Source organism: Loxodonta africana, chromosome 3 (genome assembly GCF_030014295.1).
Source record: "Loxodonta africana isolate mLoxAfr1 chromosome 3, mLoxAfr1.hap2, whole genome shotgun sequence".
Classification (NCBI taxonomy): Eukaryota; Metazoa; Chordata; class Mammalia; order Proboscidea; family Elephantidae; genus Loxodonta; species Loxodonta africana.
The window spans coordinates 131,635,010-131,655,153 of record NC_087344.1 but is presented as its reverse complement, the minus strand read 5'-3'; the positions used below and the strand labels follow the sequence as shown (position 1 = coordinate 131,655,153).

At 36.3% G+C, this 20,144-nt stretch overlaps 1 protein-coding gene across 5 annotated transcripts in view; it reads right to left on the bottom strand.

Moving 5' to 3' along the window:
• The window catches only part of HS2ST1 (heparan sulfate 2-O-sulfotransferase 1), a 220,130-nt gene that overhangs the window by 22,660 nt on the left and 177,326 nt on the right, over positions 1-20,144 (bottom strand). For all 5 annotated transcript variants that reach the window (XM_010591138.3, XM_003411200.4, XM_064282187.1 and 2 more), the window contains one exon: positions 10,939-11,024. In XM_010591138.3, coding sequence (XP_010589440.1) covers positions 10,939-11,024 — 86 coding nt within the window. The remainder of the gene's footprint in view (positions 1-10,938; positions 11,025-20,144) is intronic.

Sequence of the window (20,144 nt, the reverse complement as noted above, 5' to 3'; positions counted from 1 at the left end):
TGCCACTGAGCTGATTCTGACTCCTAGCACCCCTACAGGACAGCGTAGAACTGCCTCATAGGGTTTCCAAGGCTATAATCTTTACAGAAGCTAATTGCCACATCTTTCTCCTGAGGAGCGGCCGGTGCAGCTGAGCACTTTAACCACAGCACCACCAGGACTCCTATAGAACTACCACATGACCCAAGATTCCACTCCTAGGTATATACCTAATAGATTTGAAAGCAGAGACTTGTGTACCCATATTCACTGCAGCACTATTCACAATAGCCAAAAGGTGGAAACAACCTAAATGCCCATCAGCAGATGAGTGGATAAACAAAATGTGTACATACAATGGAATACTACTCAGCCAGTAGGAGAAATGAAGTCTTGATACATGCTAAAATATGGATGGAGCTGGAAGACATTATGCTAAGTAAAAAAAATCGATCATAAAAGAACGAATATTGTATGACCTCACTTATATAAAACCACAAGAAAAGACAAATGTACAGAGAACAAAGTTTACTAGTGGTTACCAGGGACAGGAGGGAAGAGGAAAGGGATGGATTAGTGGTGATGGAAATATCACATTGATTAAGAGTAGGGCTGTACAGCCATTCATCGTAATTGCTGTCAATAAGCTGTACACCTATAAAAAAGTGAACTGGCAAGAGTTGTGTGATAGACACATTTACAACGAGCAAAAAAAAAAAAAAAAAAAAACCTGCTGAGGCTGCTTATGTACAACCAAAAACCTCACAGGATTTGGCTTCTTGGTTTAGGGTTATGGTTTCATGGGACATTCCAGTTAATTGGCCTAATAACATGTCTAGTGCCTCTGTTCTACCTCCTAGTTCCATTCATAGTACCAGGGGTCTTAAAGCTTCCAAGAGGCCATCCAAGGCATAACAACTAATCTCTATTCACCTGGAAAAACAGGAAGAAGGAGAGTCAGAAGTAAGAAGAGAGTGTGGAATGTGTTGGTAATTGCATTCATGAACAGCTACCTCCTTTGCCATGAGGCAAGGAGAAATGGATGGTGCGTGGCTACCATTACTAACATTTTGATCAAAGATTCCATAGAAGAATCCTGATTGAAACGGGGGAAATAAAGAGTTTCAAATTCTTATGCACTCCAGACTCCTGGAGCTATCAGATCAGATCTCCTGGACCCATGAAGGTTCGATGAACTCCTGAAACTACTGCCCTGAAATAATCTTTAAATCTTAAACCAAAAATATCCCCTGAAGTCTTCTTAAAACCAAACAATGGTTTAGCTTAACTAGTAAAAAAAGGTCTGCCTTGAGCATTATGCTCTTTTATGAACTATCTATATGGGATCAAACCTACAACAGAAACTCAAAAGATTAGGTAAGAAGCTTAAGGGGCAGTGAATTTATGTTAATGGAGAAGGAACAACTCCGAAAAGAAGGGTGAGAATGGTTATGCAACTCAAAGAATGTAATCAATGTCACTAAATGGTACCTGTAGAAACTGTTGAATTGGTATATGTTTTACTGTGTATATCCTCAACAAGAAATAAAATTATACATATGTGTACATGCTTAAGTATACATATATATTTATATAAAGAATGGCTAAACAAACAAGTAACATACTCAGAACATTTAAAAGGAATCTTGTCAACTGGCTAGGCCAAGCCTAAAAGGAAGATGAAACAGAAAGAGTTGAACAGCCCTTGGGAAGCATTAATACTTAAGAGATTTCTGCTCCGTAGATTTAACATCTGTATTTAGCATTGGTCCCCCTAGGGACATTTACATATTGTACATATTTATTTTGGACTCTTTTATCCCTAAGGATTCATACAAAAGGGTTCATAAAGAACCCTTTATGTAAAGGGTTCCAAGTCCTTCTAAGTGCAAGTTCAAGAAAAGTAAATGGTCTGTTGGCATTTGTTGGTCCCAGTGATGATACTGTTGTCAATAAATGATTTTTAAAATAACTTCTCTCTCTCTTTAAAAAGGTATTAATCTACTACACATCTATTAGAATGACTCAAATTTAACTAAAAAAAAAAAAAAAAAAGGCCTAACAATTTGAAATGCTGGCAACGTGCGAGGGAGAGCAAACGGAACTCTCATCCACTATTGGTGAGACTGCGAAATGATCCAGCTACTTGGGGAAATAGTTTGGCAGTTTCTTATTCAGAGTCACCATATAAACCAGCAATCCTATTTGTAGGTTCTTCCCCAAGAGAAATGAAGACATATGTCCACACAAAACCTGTATGCAAATGTTTTGGCAGCTTTATTCATAATCACCAAAAGCTAGAAACAACCTAAATATTCAACAACTGGTGAATGGGTAGAAACTGTGGTGCATCCATATAATGGAATACTATTCTGCAAGGAACTAATTACTGATATGTATATCAACACAGATGAATCTCAAAAGCATAATGCTATGTGAAAGAAGCCAGCCTCAAAAGAAGATAAATGATTCAATTTAAATGACATTCTGGAAAAGAAAAACTACAGGGACAGACATCAGATTCATGGTTGCTGGGGGTGAAAGTAGGGAAAGGGAACTGACTACAACGGGGCACAAAGGAACTTGTGGGGTGACAAAAATATTTTCTATCTTGATTGTGGTGGTGGTTACATGACTGTACATGTTTGTATGAATTCACAGAACTGTACACTTAAAAAAGGGTACATTTTACTGTATATATACTCCAATGATCAAATATAAAAAGCAAGCAACTTACCAATTACATTTTACATTTTCATGTTTTAATTTATAAGAAAAACAATATATAATGAGAAAAAAAACAATGACAACCACTTTATGGAAAAACTTCTCATTTTTACATGGACAGATGTTGTATTAGCTTTCCTTATGAATGCAGCTGCATAGTTCAGGGCATGAAAGCATTTTTTATTCACAAGGTACACTTGTCTCAGAAACCCAAAGTAAAAAAAAGGCATTAATTTCCTCTACAAACTTCTATCTTAAGTTTTGTTCAGAAATAAAAATTTGGGATATAAAGGATAAAGATGATTTAATAGCTCCTGATATTTCCTATTTATTATACTTTATCATCATTTTCATGGTACTATGAGAAGAAAAGCAGTAGGTACCGTGAAAACAGCACAGATTTGGAAGTCTGAAGCCCTGAGTCCCAGCCATCCTATGTATTCGCTGAGAGATTTTACCTGTGTTGTTTAACCTTTCTGAAGGTCAGCTTTGCCATCCCAAAATGCATAGTGAGTCCTACAGCTTCAATTATTGCCTATATGCTAACAACTACTCGATTTTTATCTTAAAACAAGACCTCTGCTGAGCTCAAGATCTGTATATATAACTGCCTGATGGATAAAGTTATCTTATACCCATTGGCGTTGAGTGATTCCGGCTCATAGCAACCCTATAGGACAGAGTAGAACTACCCAATAAGGGTTTCCAAGGAGCGGCTGATGGATTCTAACTGCTGACCTTTTGGTTAGCAGCTGAGCTCTTAACCACTACACCACCAGGGTTTCCAAAGTTATCTCATAGAAACCTCAAATTAACATGCATGAAATCAAATTTATGATCATCTTTCCCCTCACTTTACCTGGACAAATTTGTTCCTCTTCTATTTCTGCCTGTCTCAGTAAATGGCATTACCATCTAGCCAGAAACCTGGAATCATTCTTGACTTCGATTCCTCCACCCCATATTTAGTCCCCAAGTTCTGTTTCTTCTACTTTATAAACATTCCTTAATTCTTTCTACTTCTACATCCATTCTTCCTAACCTAAAACAAGCCCCCATCATCTCTTGCCTGGGTTACTGTAGAACCCTCCTACTGGCTTCCCTGCATTCATGCTTGTTCTTCTCTGATCCATTCTCTATACTGCAGTTAGAATATTCTTTTAACACAAGTCTACACAGTCCCTCTCCTGCTTTGAAATCCTTAAAGGACTTTGCATGAATCAGGTCCCTTGTTCCCTCTCCAGCCTCATTTTGCATTTCTCTTCCCTCACCCTCTGCTTCAGTCTAACTGGCCTTCTCTCAGTTGCTTGAACATCCCATCTTCTTCCCAGCTTTTTTTTTTAAAAAAAAAAATAATTTTTATTGTGCTTTAAGTGAAAGTTTTTCAAATCAAGTCAGTCTCTCACATATAAACTTAATATACACCTTACTACATACTTCCACTTACCCTCCCCCTAATGAGTCAGCCCACTCCCTCCTTCCAGTCTCTCCTTTTGTGACCATATTGCCAGTTTCTAACCCCCTCTACCCTCCAATCTCCCCTCCAGACAGGAGATGCCAACAGAGTCTCAAGTGTCCACCTGATGCAAGTAGCTCACTCCTCATCAGCATCTCTCTCCAACCCATTGTTCAGTCCAATCCATGTCTGATGAGTTGGCTTCGGGAATGGTTCCTGTCCTGGGCCAACAGAAGGTTTGGGGACCATGACCACTGGGATTCTTCTAGTCTTAGTCAGACCATTAAGTCTGGTCTTTTTATGAGAATTTGGGTTCTACATCCCACTGTTCTCCTGTTCCTCAGGGGTTCTCTGTTGTGTTCCCTGTCAGGGCAGTCATCGGTTGTGGCCAGGCACCATCTAGTTCTTCTGATCTCAGGATGATGTCTCTAGTTCATGTAGCCCTTTCTGTCTCTTGGGCTCATAATTACCTTGTGACCTTGGTTCTTTCCTCCTTTTAAACTGTTTTTCTGCATTATCCTTGTCACATTTTGTAACTGTTTACTTGAGTGTATCTTCCCAGCTAGATTAAGACAGGTACCATATCTGTCTCATTCACCACTATTTTCCCACTGTTTAGTAAAACACATGCCACACAGTCAGCAAGCAATAAAAACTTGTTAACAGGCTAAATTTTGAGTAATGGGGATGACTGCAATTTTAAATGACGTAATGCAAGAAAACACTTGTTAAACTGTAATTATCTATTATTAATATCAGTCAAGCATTATTAGTATATTAAACTCTGTTTTTTAAAGGTCAAAATAGCTAAATATCAGCAATTTCAAATGATTCAGCCAAATAGTGTTTGTTCCAGTTAATGCTTCTTGGGAGGTGTTTTACTCAGTCAAGCAACATGTAAATTTTTGGGAATCCATGTTCCAGCCCTTTGTGTACTTGAGAAGAGAGCTGATGTCAAGCTACTGAGTATCCATTTCTGGAAGTAAGATGAATACATACGCAAAGGCAACAGCAGTTATGAGCCATGTGTGGAGTGTGGAATCAGGCAGACCTGAGTCTGAATGTCCACCTTATCATTTAATAGTTGTGTGATCCAAGACAAAACATTTATTTCTTTGAACACTGCTTTCTTCACTAGCAATTATATTTTATCTATATCACAGAATCCAAGTTCTTTACTCAATGTTTAGCATATTGCTATTACTGAAAGTAATAGCAATAATTACACAGCAACAACAACAACAACAAGCAAGTACTCTGCCTGTAAAAGAATATAACAGGAGAGACTTTGTGCTAGGTAGTTTTAAGAGATAAAACTTGATGATTAGAGGTGATAACCAGATTACAGACAGCGTTGAAAGTTAGGCAGAGAAGTCCACATCTGATGTGGAAGACAATGAGATGGTCATTGTAGCTTCCTGAGTAGGTCTTAGTGAAAGCGGTATTTTAGAAGGATTATGTGAGATATTATTACGCAGGATTGCCTGGAATAAAAAAGAATACCAGAGACAGGGAGATAAGTTAGAAAGCTGTTTCAAAGATCTAGGTGATAGGGATGATGAATTGGCCAATTGTAGGAAAAACAGGAACAGAAAAGACCAACCTATAAATGATAAGGTATGATTAATCAATTTTTATCTTTCCAAACAGGCACACGGACAGATGTGCATTTAAAAAAGACCACCTGACTAGAGCATACATTTAACAGGGAAAGATCAAGACTAGGTAAAAGAACCTGATTCAGGGTAGGAATGGCAAAGAGAGATGGATTTTGAGGAATACATAAAAATCAAAATCAGTAGTACTTGGTGACTACTTAAGATACAGGTGGTAAAGAGGTGTCCAAGATGACTCTAAAGTTTCTTGCTTGGGTCTCTTGACAGATAAAAATGGGTACACTTTCTAATAGAGAATAATGGAGACAAAGACACAGTCCTATGCAAGGCCAGCTAAGAGTTGGGAACAAGAAGCCTCAGCAGAGAATAATTCAGATAGGGAGAAGGAAACAACAGTAAGACAACATGACAACTGAAAGAAGGCAATTTTAAAAGAATCATCACGACACTGCTCTCTGCAAGACACAGAACTAAGTGCTTCACACGCATTACCTTATTTAATCCGCATGAAGTAATTACTTTTATAGTCTTCATTTTACAAACGGAGAAGCTGAAGTTCTAAGATCTGAGGTACCGTGGCTGAAATCCCAGAGCCTGAGGGCGCTGAGGCAGATTTAACTGCAGACCCACCTGACTCTAGGGCTTGCTGCTTAGCGGTCTGAGTGTCAGTGCTGCACAAAAAACTAGTAGTACAAGGACAAAGGAACGGCCACTCTTGAATGTTGTCTACAAAGATTAAAATCATAATTAAAAAAATGTTTCTACAGTGTTGTGAAATTTTTATTGAAACTTGTAGAAGATGGTGTAAATTTCAACTGGCTCAGCACAGAATTACAAGATAAAAGGGAAATCTCACATGAATCTATACACTAACAAACTCTATTTAGGCCTAAAATAATGTCACACTACTACCCTCTAGGCTATTTCACACCAAGTGAAGCATTTAGGAATTTGTTTCTTGTGCTAACATATCTGCTTCTTTAATAATTCGCCTCAATTGTTCTGAAAATGACAACAGAGCTGATGTGGAAAAACCTAAATGATAGCAAGGAGAACCCATTCTCATTCCTGGAACAGGCACAAAGGTCCACATCTGACATGTGCCTGAATAAAACTGACTGTTACATCAAAAATAATTTTTAAATATCTTTCTAAGATAGATGCTGCCATGTGACCTTCAATTAGCTAGATCATAAAGCTCTGAAGAGAAAATAATCAAAATTATAGCATGGAAACCACTCTTTTACCTGATCATTACTCCTTATGAAGGAAAATGTTACTGGAAAGGGGTTTTTGAAAAGAGATGTTCTAATGTTTTTGAAGTTTGAAGAAAATTTAATGTAGAGGTAATGGATGCTATTAATAAGTAATATAAATTTAAAAGGACGGGAAACCTATAATATTTTCACTAATTATAAAGTAATGAACTAATAACTATAGGGGAAAAAAAAAGTTGAGGTTTCAGTGAACTCACTGAGAGCAAGAACTGCAACTTATTTAGTTTTATATCCCCTGTACAAAACTCTGACAGGTATTAGGGAATCAATGCATATTTGAATGGAAATTTCCCTTATGATTTACTACTTAAATTTTGAAAAATATCCACACTATACAATTTTAAACTAAAAAATTTCTAAACTTATGGCATTAATTTATCATACCTACATTATTTTTAAGGTCGCATTTTCTAAGAATTACAAGGAAAACAAAAAACTATAACTGAACACTAAATGGGAAAATGGAAAGGAAGAAGAACGAGGAAATGTGCTAAAGAAATCAAATAGACAATAACACCTATTCCAAACCAAATGAAACGCACTGCCGTGGAGTCAGTTCCTACTCACAGCAACACCATAGGGTTTCCAAGGCCGTAAATCTTTATGGGGGCAGACTGCCACATCTTTCACCTTCAGAGCCACTGGTGGTTTTGAACAGGCAACCTTTCCGTTAGCAGTCGACTGCGTTAACCACTGTGACCAGGGATCCTTACATACCTATTAGAATGATTGAAATCCAAAACACTGACAACATCAAATGTTGCTGAGGGTGTGAGCAACAGGAACTCCAATTCATTGTTGGTGGCAACGCAAAATGGTACAGGCACTCTGGAAGACAGTCTGGCAGTTTCTTACAGAGCTAAACACAGTTTACTGTATAATCCAGCAATCATACTGGATTTATTCAAATGAATCAAAAACTTACAGTTGCACAGAAATCTGCATATAAATGTTTATTGCAGCTTTATTCATGATTGCCAAAAATTAGAAGCAACCAAATGTATTTCAATAGATGAACAAATAAACTGTGGTACATCTATACAATGGAATATTATTCAGCGATTTAAAAAAAGCACTACGAAGCCATGAAAAGACATGGAGGACCCTTAAATGCATATTGCTAAGTGAAAGACCAGTCTGAAAAGGCTATGAACTATATGATTCCAACTATATGACATTCTAGAAAAGGTAAAACTACTTGCTGTTTTTGTTGTGTGCCCTTGAGTCAATTCCGAGTCCAACACCATAGAACAGAGTAGAATTGCCTCATAGGGTTTCTAAGGCTGTAATCTTTACGGAAGCAGACTGTTAAAACTTAAAAAAGTGGAAAACTTAGAGACGATAAAAAGAGGAGTGCTTGCCAAGGTTCAGGGGGAGGGAAGAAGGGTGAATAGGTGGAGAAATAGGGCATTATTAGGGCAATGAAACTATTCTGAACGATAGTATAATGGTGGATACGTGACATATATTTGTCAAAACCCACAGAACTACACAACACAAAGACTGAATTCTATTGTAAAGTGTGGGTTTTAGTTAACGAAACTGTGTGGGGAAGGGGGGTAACATGGGAACTTTCTGTACTTTGTGCAAAATTTTCCTGTAAACCTAAAAATGCTTCAAAAAAGTCTATTATTAAAAAAAAAAAAAAAATCAAAGAATAGGGTTACAAGAAAAAGGAACAAGACAGGGTAAGAATGCAAACATGTAAAAAGAAGATATTTTTGTTATTATTCTAAAGTTCTGAATTACACCAAATAAAACCAAAATATGGCTTAACAGATACAGATCGGCCTGCAAAATGGGTTTTACTGGGCTATATTCTTTTTAATGTCTCTGTTAAAGCAATTAACTTCTTTCACCAAGTTTGACCATTTTCTCCTGACGGCAAATATTTTAATGAGCTCCATAAAGTACTAGGCCTAGCAAAAGTATTTTTTGAAGAATAAAACCAAAACCCGGTTGCTGTCGAGTCAATTCCAACTCACAGTGACCCTATAGGACAAAACAGAACTGTCCCATAGGGTTTCCAAGGCTGTAAATAGCAAGAACATTTTTTGAAGAACAAAGTATTTTAAAAATTGGTACGGTGATATTTTTTTCTTCCTCCTTATTCATTCATGCTGAGTAGAACTGTCAAACTCAAAGATTTTAAAAGATACACCTATAACAGTTCTTGATTATATATATTAAAAAACATTTCCTCCAGTTGATTTCGTTTAGGTATTTTTTAAAACCTTGTAAGGCCTGTTAAAATTTTCCCAACACTTTTCACTTCCAATCTAACATGAGACTCACTATGAAAATATTCAACCCCTTAAGCTTTCATGTCAATATTTAATAAATGAGACTAATCTTTTCAAAAAGCTTTATGCTTTTTCAACTTCAAGAACCCCAGCATATACTAGAGCTTCGTTCTAAGTACAAGACTTTTGCCAAAAGCAAAAGCACTCAATATTATTTTAATAATGAAAATCTCAAGTATTAGAAACCAAGCTGTGTGTGGAAAAAATAAATCATTTAGGTGAAAGGGTAACAAACATTCAATCCAAGGATAGCGCAGCCCTAAGGGAAAATACGCATATGAATTAAGTTTATGAAATTGGTTCAATGCACCTACAAAGCAAAAAATAATTAGTTTATTTTAAAGCTGGCTATAAAATGTTTTCAATAATGAAATATAAATTATTTATAGGAAAATATACATCTACCTTTACAGCTACCATTTTACTGAAAAATCTTGAGTACTGTGGAAGGAACTAGAAATAGGAATATATCAGCTTATGTATGTAATAATTAGGAGAATCCTTTTTAATTGTATGATTTTCAAAAAAGTTAATATCTTATCACTCTTTGCAAGTTTAAGAAGTTGAGAGTGGGATATCAATTTAATTTTCAAATTTCATACACAGTGCCCTTTAAAGTTGATAAATATATGAGCGTATATTACTTTGAAATCATGACTGCTAATGAAAACGCTGAGAAAACATGTAGAAGCTTAAATAAGAAAAAAATACATATATTTTTAATGCTTTTGAAGCTACCGCAGAATCTTATTAGGGAAAAGATTTGGATTTGAGGTTTTACTGTAATGGAATTACATGCACTATAAAGAACTTTCAAATGGATCCAAGAGCTGTGTTTGTTTAGAATATTCCCTTTGACCCATTTTCTACTTAGTACTTAATGTGGCACAGACTCTAGAGGGAGCCAAGTAATACTTGGATACTGTAAGGTGGTCTACAGTTTTGTGAATCTTTCTTGAGAGAATTACGATAGAAATACCCTGACCATGTTCGTTCCAAAAAACATGGGAAGTTACAGTTATCAATCTCCAATTATAGACAATTTGAACAGAAAGGAAAATCGTTGTTTTTTTCAAAAGTCTCTTCTTTATACGTCACAGTTTTAAAACAAAAGCAAGGTACCCCAGGGAAGTGTATACTTTACTATGACGTGGTTGAAAAGCAGATGCATCGGGGCACAATAACTGAGTCATGGCTTCTTTGCTTTCTCGGCTCTCAGTCAATGATATAAACCATAATCTCACTGACCTCTAGGTTAAAGCTTAGAACTCTCCTGAAATAGTGCCATTCTGGTTGTGCAAGAGAGATACATATAACAATGACAAAGAATTGTAAAGAGCAATACCTAAATTTAACCTACCTCAAATTTCTAATAAATATGAGAATTGTCAACTTACGAACACTAGAGGGCAGTAAAATACTATAAGGTATATTACATATCTAAAAGTGACAAAGGGAAGTCAGTACACTCTTTTTTTAGGAAGGTCAAAATCATAGTAATTTAAGCAAGGTATTTTATTCCTTTTTAGGCTGCTAAAGTACAAAGTATTCGGTAGTGTGTCATTTTAAGTGTTACTTACTTTGCAAAATCCAAATAAGAAACATGTCCATGATAAAACCCTGGTTTCATCTCTTTCCAGGAAGTTATATTCTTTACAAAGCGCACCTAAAAGAAGAGAACACACTCATTACTTAAGTACAATTTAAAGAAAATGAAATTTGATGGTAGCAAAATACTTTCCATTTAGGTATTTAAAACCACACCATTCTGACAATTACAGAGCTTGGAAACACCGGTTTGGACCAAGGATAGTGCAATCTGTAACTATTAATTCATCAGTGAGAGCTACTACTCATCATATTCAAAACACAGTGAAGGACAATTCTGAAAACACAATCACACAATACAAACGTTTAGGTTAGTACTTTTAAATGTACAGGTGAGTACATTTACATGGGGGTGGAGGGGCGTTTATTCCCTATCAATACACATGCTGAAGCAGGCAGCACTGCAACATAGAGATATTCTCTGCACATTAAAATTGCCTTCTTCTCAGGGACTGGTTATTAATAAAAATTCCTTTAAGCCTAAAGACCCAACAACAGTAAAACCAACAAGTAACTAACTTAAACAAAAATGATTAAAGAAAACACAAAGAAGACTTTAAAGCATTAAGAGCAGATATCGTAAGCAGTTACAAGAAAAAAAAGAACATTAGAGAGATGACTTAGGTCAAAGAAAAAACTAAAAAATTAAAATATTACTTATTCTAACTTACTGAAGTTAAAATTATACAAAAGGTTAGTTTAGAAAATCCTAAAAATGTAAATATCGTTAAAATTTTAAGAACTAATATAGAGAACTTGACAAATCTAACTAGCATCAGCTGCAAAGTGATGATACACAATTTCTCAAGGGAAAATAAACGAATCTCTGCATGATAAACAGCAAATGGTTAAAAACCCCTTCCAGATACTAGATATGGTATATGTGTGTGGCGGGTGGGTAGCAACACTCTGTATTGAACTGAAAGCATCTGCAAGCTGTGACCTCAGCCTCTAAAGCACAGGATCGTCAACTGCATAATTCTGACAATTTATTAAGCTTTCATTTACATTTTAGAATAGAGCTGGTCACGTGGTGATATTTTGGAGCACTTCATATGGGATTAGAGTCAATAAGTTAGTAGCAATGAATGGTGATGGCTGCCTGCTGCTTCCAATAAGACTATTGACAGGGCACGGTAGGAAAACAGCGAAGCAGCAGCCACAATGCAGAGAATATGAACTTGGGAAAAATGAAAGGTCTGGGAAATAGAATTTATTTTGTAGGGGGAGCATTAATGAATCATATACGAAGAGAAATAGAGGTTTTAGAAGGGAAATGAAATATAAGACTTATCTTAATATTCTCTCCATAAAAAACACATACCTTTAAAATAATATCTGAAAGCTGTATGTAGATTAAAAAATTAAATTGCATTAGAAAATATATAATCTCATTTTAGTAATTATTTTCAATTTTTTCCCTACCAAAACAAAGAGCCAAATAAACACGAGATTTGAGGATCTCATGTTTTTTTTCTTCCCATTTGTTCAAGTAAGGTACCGAATGGAACGAAAATATCAAACGGCAAATGAAACCGAAAATAAAAATCAGATAATCCAAAAACTAAATTCTTAAAAATTTTAAGTGTTGAATATGACAGCTTTTTATAACTGCTACTTACAAACCTTTGGTTCTGTGAAAATCAGTTCCAGTATTTCAATGAAAAATGAGGGGTAAACGAAAGGCAAAGAGAATAAGGAATTGGGGTGTGGTTGTTCAAGGGAGCTTAAGACACATTTCACAATTCAGCTCTATCTTCCAGAAGCTTAGGTTTATGAATGTGGTGGTGCAAGGAAGAAATAAAGGAAGGAGATGCTAGATAAAAGTCTGAGAAAATAGTGTTAAGCCAAACGTTTAGGATCATCATAACACAAACTTGGAGCACAGTGTGGTGAAAGACCAGACAGAAATAAGAATCAAATAATATAAACTTCAAAATACCCAGTTTTCCTCCGCCTTCACTAAAGAGGGTAACCATTAAACTAAACCGTTGTCAGGATGAATGACACATGTATGACAGCGATGTCTGAAGCACGTGGAACCAAAGCATTCCAAGAAACGTAGTTTAAAAAACTAATAAAATAAGAAAAAGGTTTGTGTCTCCAGTTGGACTCCAGGTAAGAGTCTGGTGCAGGCAGGTGTCTGTGAAAAGGGACTTTGGATATCCTGTACTCTTTATTTTAGAGATAAGAAAACTGAAGTCCAAGAACCACATACCTTGGATTCTAGTCCAATCACTCTTCTATGCCACTAGCTAACTACTCTAATTTATGATTATCTAACTTAAACAAGGGAGAAAACCAGAAGGGTTTGAAAGGAAAAATCACAGGCGTTATTATCTTTAGTGTCATTATTCTGACCTACAAATTCAGACATTGAGATTTTTGGATTTTATTCATTGCTAAAGTAGTTCTAGTTATTACCCAAAACTCCTCCACCTCCAAGATCTGAAAGTTCTGTTGATATACATCTCTCAATTGTTTATTTCCACAGGAATTTGCTCATCACTTTCATCATTATCTCATCTTCCAATCCACCCTACTCTCCACTCGCTTACTGGACCACCATTTCAACAATGACCCTTGACTTATTCCCTTGCCTTTTTATTATTTTGAATAACCCTAGGGGTTGCTGAACGATGATCAAAATCAAGAGACTGAGTCTAAATGTCTCTGCAGGATTTTGAACTTATTTCCTAAATTCATGCGTTCTGAGGTAAAATCAGGTGGGTCATTATTGCTTTTAAAATCTCTACAGCCCATTATTGTTAGTTAAACACACAGTCTTTTTTCTCAATCTACAACTAAGAGAATACCTAAGGTTGCATATTTTTAATATATATGTATATTTTTTCATTTCATCAACATTTAACAAGCCAATATGTTTAAAATCTCATTAATAAAGCTGTGGCTGATTTACAATTTGCGATAAATCAAAAGATGCTGAGCTGAGGTTTATCTCTTTTTTTTTTATGGGGCAGAAAAAAGTGCTAAGCAAACAAATGATGTCAGTAAGATTAAAGTGGCAGTTCAGACTAGCATGGAAAAGAGCCAGAGTGGTTAGAAGTGTCATTTACATACAAGAGAATTCCATACCATCTTTATCTCTTCTTCAAAACTGATCTCCAAGGACCCAAACAACCTACTTCACCCCCATTGAAGAATATTTTCTGAAAATTTTCTTTTCAAAGTATTAATTTAAGCACTTGTCTTTTTAGCCGAGTCCTTCATCAAGACCAGCCCCAGCTGCTGCTCTATTATTTTCTGCCTTCTCACCTCTCCTGCACTACTTGCTTTATTTTTTGGTTTGTTTTCTTCTGGTTTTCCCCTACAGTGGAGCATTCTGCCCAAGACCTCAAAGTAAGACTCTGGAACACAGAGTAAGGGGAGGAAGTGAAGATTTGATGAGCAAGCTTCTACTCAGTTCACTTCACAGATTCTTACTCTACTTGGCACTAATGAATGGTAAAGGAGGAGGCAAAAAGGGGCAAAATTTAGTAGTATCAAATGAAATCAAGGAGACCGAAAATTCTGGCTTGGGAAGGAGAAATAAAGTCACAATGGTGACTTTATTCAAAGAAATTTTATACACTGAAACAGGCTATAAAGAAGGATGCTTCAGAAGTCGTAGTTAGGTACAGTACATGAAAAAAAGGTGTTTTTATGGCTAGCCTGGAGCAGATCCTAAACTGTGATTTTTGTCAGATTTTATAACTCAAGCAGAGTCAAGGCTAGCAAGTAATCCCAAGAGACCTTTAGGGAAAACATAAGCAATGTAGGTAGTGCTGCTGTGATTTATTTGCTATGTGTATCATACCTGAACCAGTGCTATAAGAAAAGGCTAAGAAAGCACCATCTCACTAACAGTATTTAGATCTACGTTCTTAGTAAGATTTACCTCACAAAAGCATTTGTTTTCACTATTTAAAAGAGTAGGAATGTCATCCTGGCCAAATCCTAATTTTGTAATTACTATCTATTGAATGAATACTATTTTTATCTGTTGAATGAATACTACTGTTAACGAGTAATCACTATATACTAAATTCCTACTCATGTATTTATTTAAACATCCCTTCTTTTTTGTATGGTTGTGGGTACTTTTAAAAGACTAAACGGGAGAGAAGTTTTCTATGCAAAGAGGAAACCTGAGTAGTAGCTAGATACAACTATAAGAAAGATTCAGCAGGATTGGAACATAATAGCTTTGTTAAAGTTCAGAATTGTGTTGTTTTAGCTCCAAATCACCTCAGGGATATTCATAGATGATGCTCCTATCAATCAGGGTGGTTCACTCTGCCAGTAATCATCAACATGGGCTTTATACACATCTAAGAACTACCATTTGTTCGTATATTCATTCATTCAACAAAAAATTTATGGAGTACCTACTATGTCTCAACCAGTTAATCAGTTGCTGTCAAGTCAATTCCCACTCATGGCAACCCCATGTGTGTCAGAGGAGGACTGTGCTCCACAGGGTTTTCAATGGCTGATTTTTGGAAGCAAATCACCAGGCTTCCAAGCTCACCACAGGGGATAGATACATTGGCGAACAAGGCAGATGAGGTTCCTGCCTTTAAGGAGCTTATATTATAATGGAGGAAAAGATAGGCAGTAAACAAATAAACCAATAGATAAGACAATTTCACAAGCTGATAAGTACTAAGAAGGATACAGAAATAGTGACATGATATCGAGTAATTTAGAAAATGTTTTTAACATATAGAATGGCTAGGTAAGGTTCTTCTAAGTGGATGCCATTTAAGTTGAATCCTTCAATGTCTGACACAAAGGCAACTGTGGAAGAAGTACATTCTACAAGGAAATGGTAAGTACAGAGGTCTTGAAGTGGCAAAGGCTAGGTGCAAAGAACCAAAAGAAGGTTAGTGTGGCTAGTAAATAAGAGGTTGGAGCTGTGGACAAGGGTTAGATTAAAAAAGGCCTGCTGGCGTAGGTAAAAAATCTGGGTTTTTGTTGGGTGGTAGGAATATGAATTTGAGGATAACTATCCCACCATCCTAAGGAGATTATAATTTGCAGCTTCCCACATGCCCACTGAGAATCATGGTCTAGATCTTTGCTAATCAAACAAAGCAGTTAACAGCTTCTGTATCGACTGGAATTTTTTAGAAATTCAGATTATCAGGCCCCATCTTGGTTCTTCTGAATCAGAATTTGCATTTTAACAAGTTATTAGTATACATATTAAAGATTGAGACATACTCATCTAAAATGCTGCTCTGAAAAGTCAGTATCTGCAACTAATAGCAAACAGTGGCCTCTAATGCAAATTACCGGAGGTTGGGTTGGCAGCAAATTAAAAGAAAAAAAAAAAAATTACTGTGTCGTCTTACAGAGAAGGCAAATTCTGGATATTTCCAATGTCTTAACGTAATGGGGTTAAATATGATCACAGACCTAAATACAGAAAAGTATTAAGAAATTAAGAAAGATCTTAAAAGATGTTATGAATTACACCTATTTGACATACACCACTTTCTCACAAGAAGAGCCGATTACCTGTCTCCTGACAATACCTATTTACTAACCGAGTAAAGCTCATCTCAAAAATATAACTCTAATAATGAAGTCCACCTCATTTCTATTGGGAACCCCGGTGGTGTAGTGGTTAAGAGCTATAGCTGCTAACCAAAAGGTTGGCAGTCTGAATCCACCAGGCGCTCCTTGGAAACCCTGCATTTTCAAACGTTTATCTTTTTTCCCGTTGTTGTAACTTTTTCTTTTATCTCAGCTTTTTAATTTTGAAAAATCTCTAAAGAAAAGTTGAAAGACTAGTATAGTCAATATCCATACACTGTTCACCTACATTCACTAATTACATTTTTATCTTTTTTCTCCCTCTCTTAATTTCTTCTGAGCCATCTGAAAGCAGGTTACAGACATCATACTTCATCCCTATAAACCTCAGCATATACTGCCTATAAACAAAGACATTATCATTTTTGATCCAGGATGCAATCAACAGATCACACATTACATTTGGTTTTCATGTCTCTTTAGTCTCCTAAACGCCTTCCCACCCTCCCTGACTTTTTTTTGGTTATAATGACAATGACACTTTGTAAGGGTCCAGGACAGTTATTCTGTAGAATGTTCTACAATATGGGTCTGTCTCCTCAGGATTAGATCCAGGTTAAACATTTTGGGGGGAGAATGCTACATAAATAGTTTCCGTGCGTATGTTTTATGTTCTCAAGTAAATTATTAACAACCAAAAACCAAACCCACTGCTGTCGAGTTGGTTCAAATTATAAATAAGTTCCTTGAAAGATGTGGCTTTGCTTTTATTTCTTTGGTATTTCCCCAGAGAATGTAGTACTATCTCTGTATATATTATAAACTCAATAAATAAATGAAAAAGTCAAAAACAAAGTTGACAACTACTTCTAAGGATAGCAAAATATGCATTGAATAGCTTTATATCAGACTAAAAATGTATGGGCTTTGCCTCTAAAATTTTTCATAGAAATAATTAAGCATGTAAACAGTTTAGCACAGTGCCAAGTATCGTATGTATAAAATATGTCTATGAAAGAGCTGCAGTTAAGGCAGAGATCAAGCCAACTGAACTGCTGAGGTTAGAAGGATATAGGAATAAAGAATGTGGTCATCTATTATATCCCAAAATATTTTATGAGAAAATTGGGGTTTAAATGGAAGATTGGGACAAGAGCAGATTTAATAAAAATCTCACCTTTTAAGTCTCACTTGAATCAGATAGATTGACTAGTACTTTTTTTTAGAGAAGGAATAGCAAAATAGATCATTTAATTTCTACTTCAACAATAAAGGAGCTGAAAAGGATATACAGGGACAACAAAATAATGGCATTAAAATAAAAGTGTGTTATATAAGATGGAGTTCAGGGACTATTTTAAAAATTATTTTCAAAGCATCTGAATACAGTTTTGGAGCCCTGGTGGTGCAGTGGTTAAACTTGCGGCTGCTATCCAAAAGGCTAGCAGTGTGAATCCACCAGCAGCTCCTCGGAAACCCTATGGGGCAGCTCTACTCTGTCCTGTAGGGTCACTATGAGTCGGAATCAACCCGAAGGTCATGGGTTTGGTTTGGGTTTTAATATAGTTTTAGAAGTTTAGATTTAGATGATGCTTATTTGATTAAAGGTGAAATAAAAATGCCATCTAATATGTCATGAAAAGGAAAGGGGAAGCAGTAAATATGACTTGTTTAAAGAATTTCTTCTGTACAGAACAAGATATCAATAAATACTTTAGATATGGTATATTAGAGAATATTTGGTATACAAGCCATTCCTAATTACAACCAGGTTTTGAACTACCAGCTGACATTCTGAAGTACAGGCAGTCCCCAGGTTCTGAAAGTCCAACTTCCAGATGTACTTGCACTTTAATATTATGTAAATCAGCCCTCACCTTGAAACGAATGAACCCCTACTCACAAAAAATTCTTCATCACAATCACCTTCACTTATTGCATGTGCAGATTTTAAGTCACTGAAAAAGTTTTGAGCCTTTTCTTGCACTAACCAAAGCCTGCTGCTGTCAAGTTGATTCCGACTCACAGTGACCCTATAGGACAGAGTAGAACTGCCCCGTAGAGTTTCCAAGGAGTGCCTGCTGGATTTGAACTGCTGACCTCTTGGTTAGCAGCCCCAGTACTTAATCACTATGCCACCAGGGTTTCCTTCTTGCCCTGAAGTAAGGCTAAGTAAAGTAGGGTATTGTATGTACCTGTTCTGACTTACCTACAAATTTGACTTGAAGACACAATTAGGCTGGGGTCTTAAAAGCTTGTGAGTGGCCATCACAACCCATTGGTCTCAACCCATTGGGAGCAATGGAGAAGAACGAAAATAAAGACACAAGGTAAAGATTAGTCCAAAGGACTAATGGAACACAACTACCACAGCCTCCACCTGGCTGAATCCAGTAGAACTAGATGGTGCCTAGCTACCACCACTGGCTACTCTGACAGGGATCACAACAGAGGGTCCCGGACAGAGCTGGAGAAAAATGTAGAACAAAATTCTGACTTAAAAAAAAAGACTAGACTTACTGGCCTGACAGAGACTGGTGAAACCAGAGAGTATGGCCCCCAGACACCCGTTTAGCTCAGTAATGAAATAATTCCTGAGGTTCACCCTTCAGCCAAAGATTAGACAGGCCCTTAACACAAAATGAGACTAAAGGGCACATCAGCCCAGGGGCAAGGACTAGAAGGCAGGAGGGAACAGGAAACCTGGTAATAGGGAACCTAAGGTCAAAAAGGGAGAGTGTTGACATGTCATGGGGTTGGTAACCAATGTCACAGAACAATATGTGTACTAATTATTTAATGAAAAGCTAGTTTGTTCTGTAAACCTTCATCTAAAGTATAATAATAAATTAATTAATAAATTAAAATAAATTAAAAAACCTCCCGTGGTGGGGCAGGGAGGACACAATTAGGAATGCATCTCGTTCATAACCTGGGGACTGCCCGTATATCAACAAATGATTAAGACTAGCCCTCTACTCTGCCCCACACAAATATTTTTTAAGCTTTGTTTAGTATGTAAACCAAATGCTTTTAAGATAGCATTTGGGCTTCTCTTCCACTGATTTTCTTCTATATAACAACAACAAAAAACTATTTAAAAAAATGTACTACTACAAAAAACTACAGATATCTATAAATGTCTTATCTGGTGAGCTTCTGTAGATTTATATCTCATGGAAATAAAAGGCTGGTGTCATTGTCAGACATCCCGTAGTTGCCAGACAACTTTGTAATGCTGGACACAAAATACCCCTGAAAACCAAACAGGCAAGCTAACATTGTTTTCCCAAAAAAAAAAAGAAAAAAAAAAACACTGAATTTGAAATTGTTATGGGAACATGAGGAAACGTTCTTTGTAAATCAAGATATAGTCTGAAAAGCAATAATGCAAATAGATTAAAACCTACTGAACACTGCATAAAGATTGAATACTTAGCACATTTGCCCTTGAGATGTACAATATTACATAATGAATAGTTTTTATGACCCACTTAGCTAAATAAGCTCATGTTCCTTCTCATTTACAGAAGAATTATTTGACTTGGCAGATGGATGTAGATTTTTCGTTCTAGGAAACAGTAATCACGGATCTTGCAGTGAGCTAATAATTATATGGCTAGATGATATGTCACAT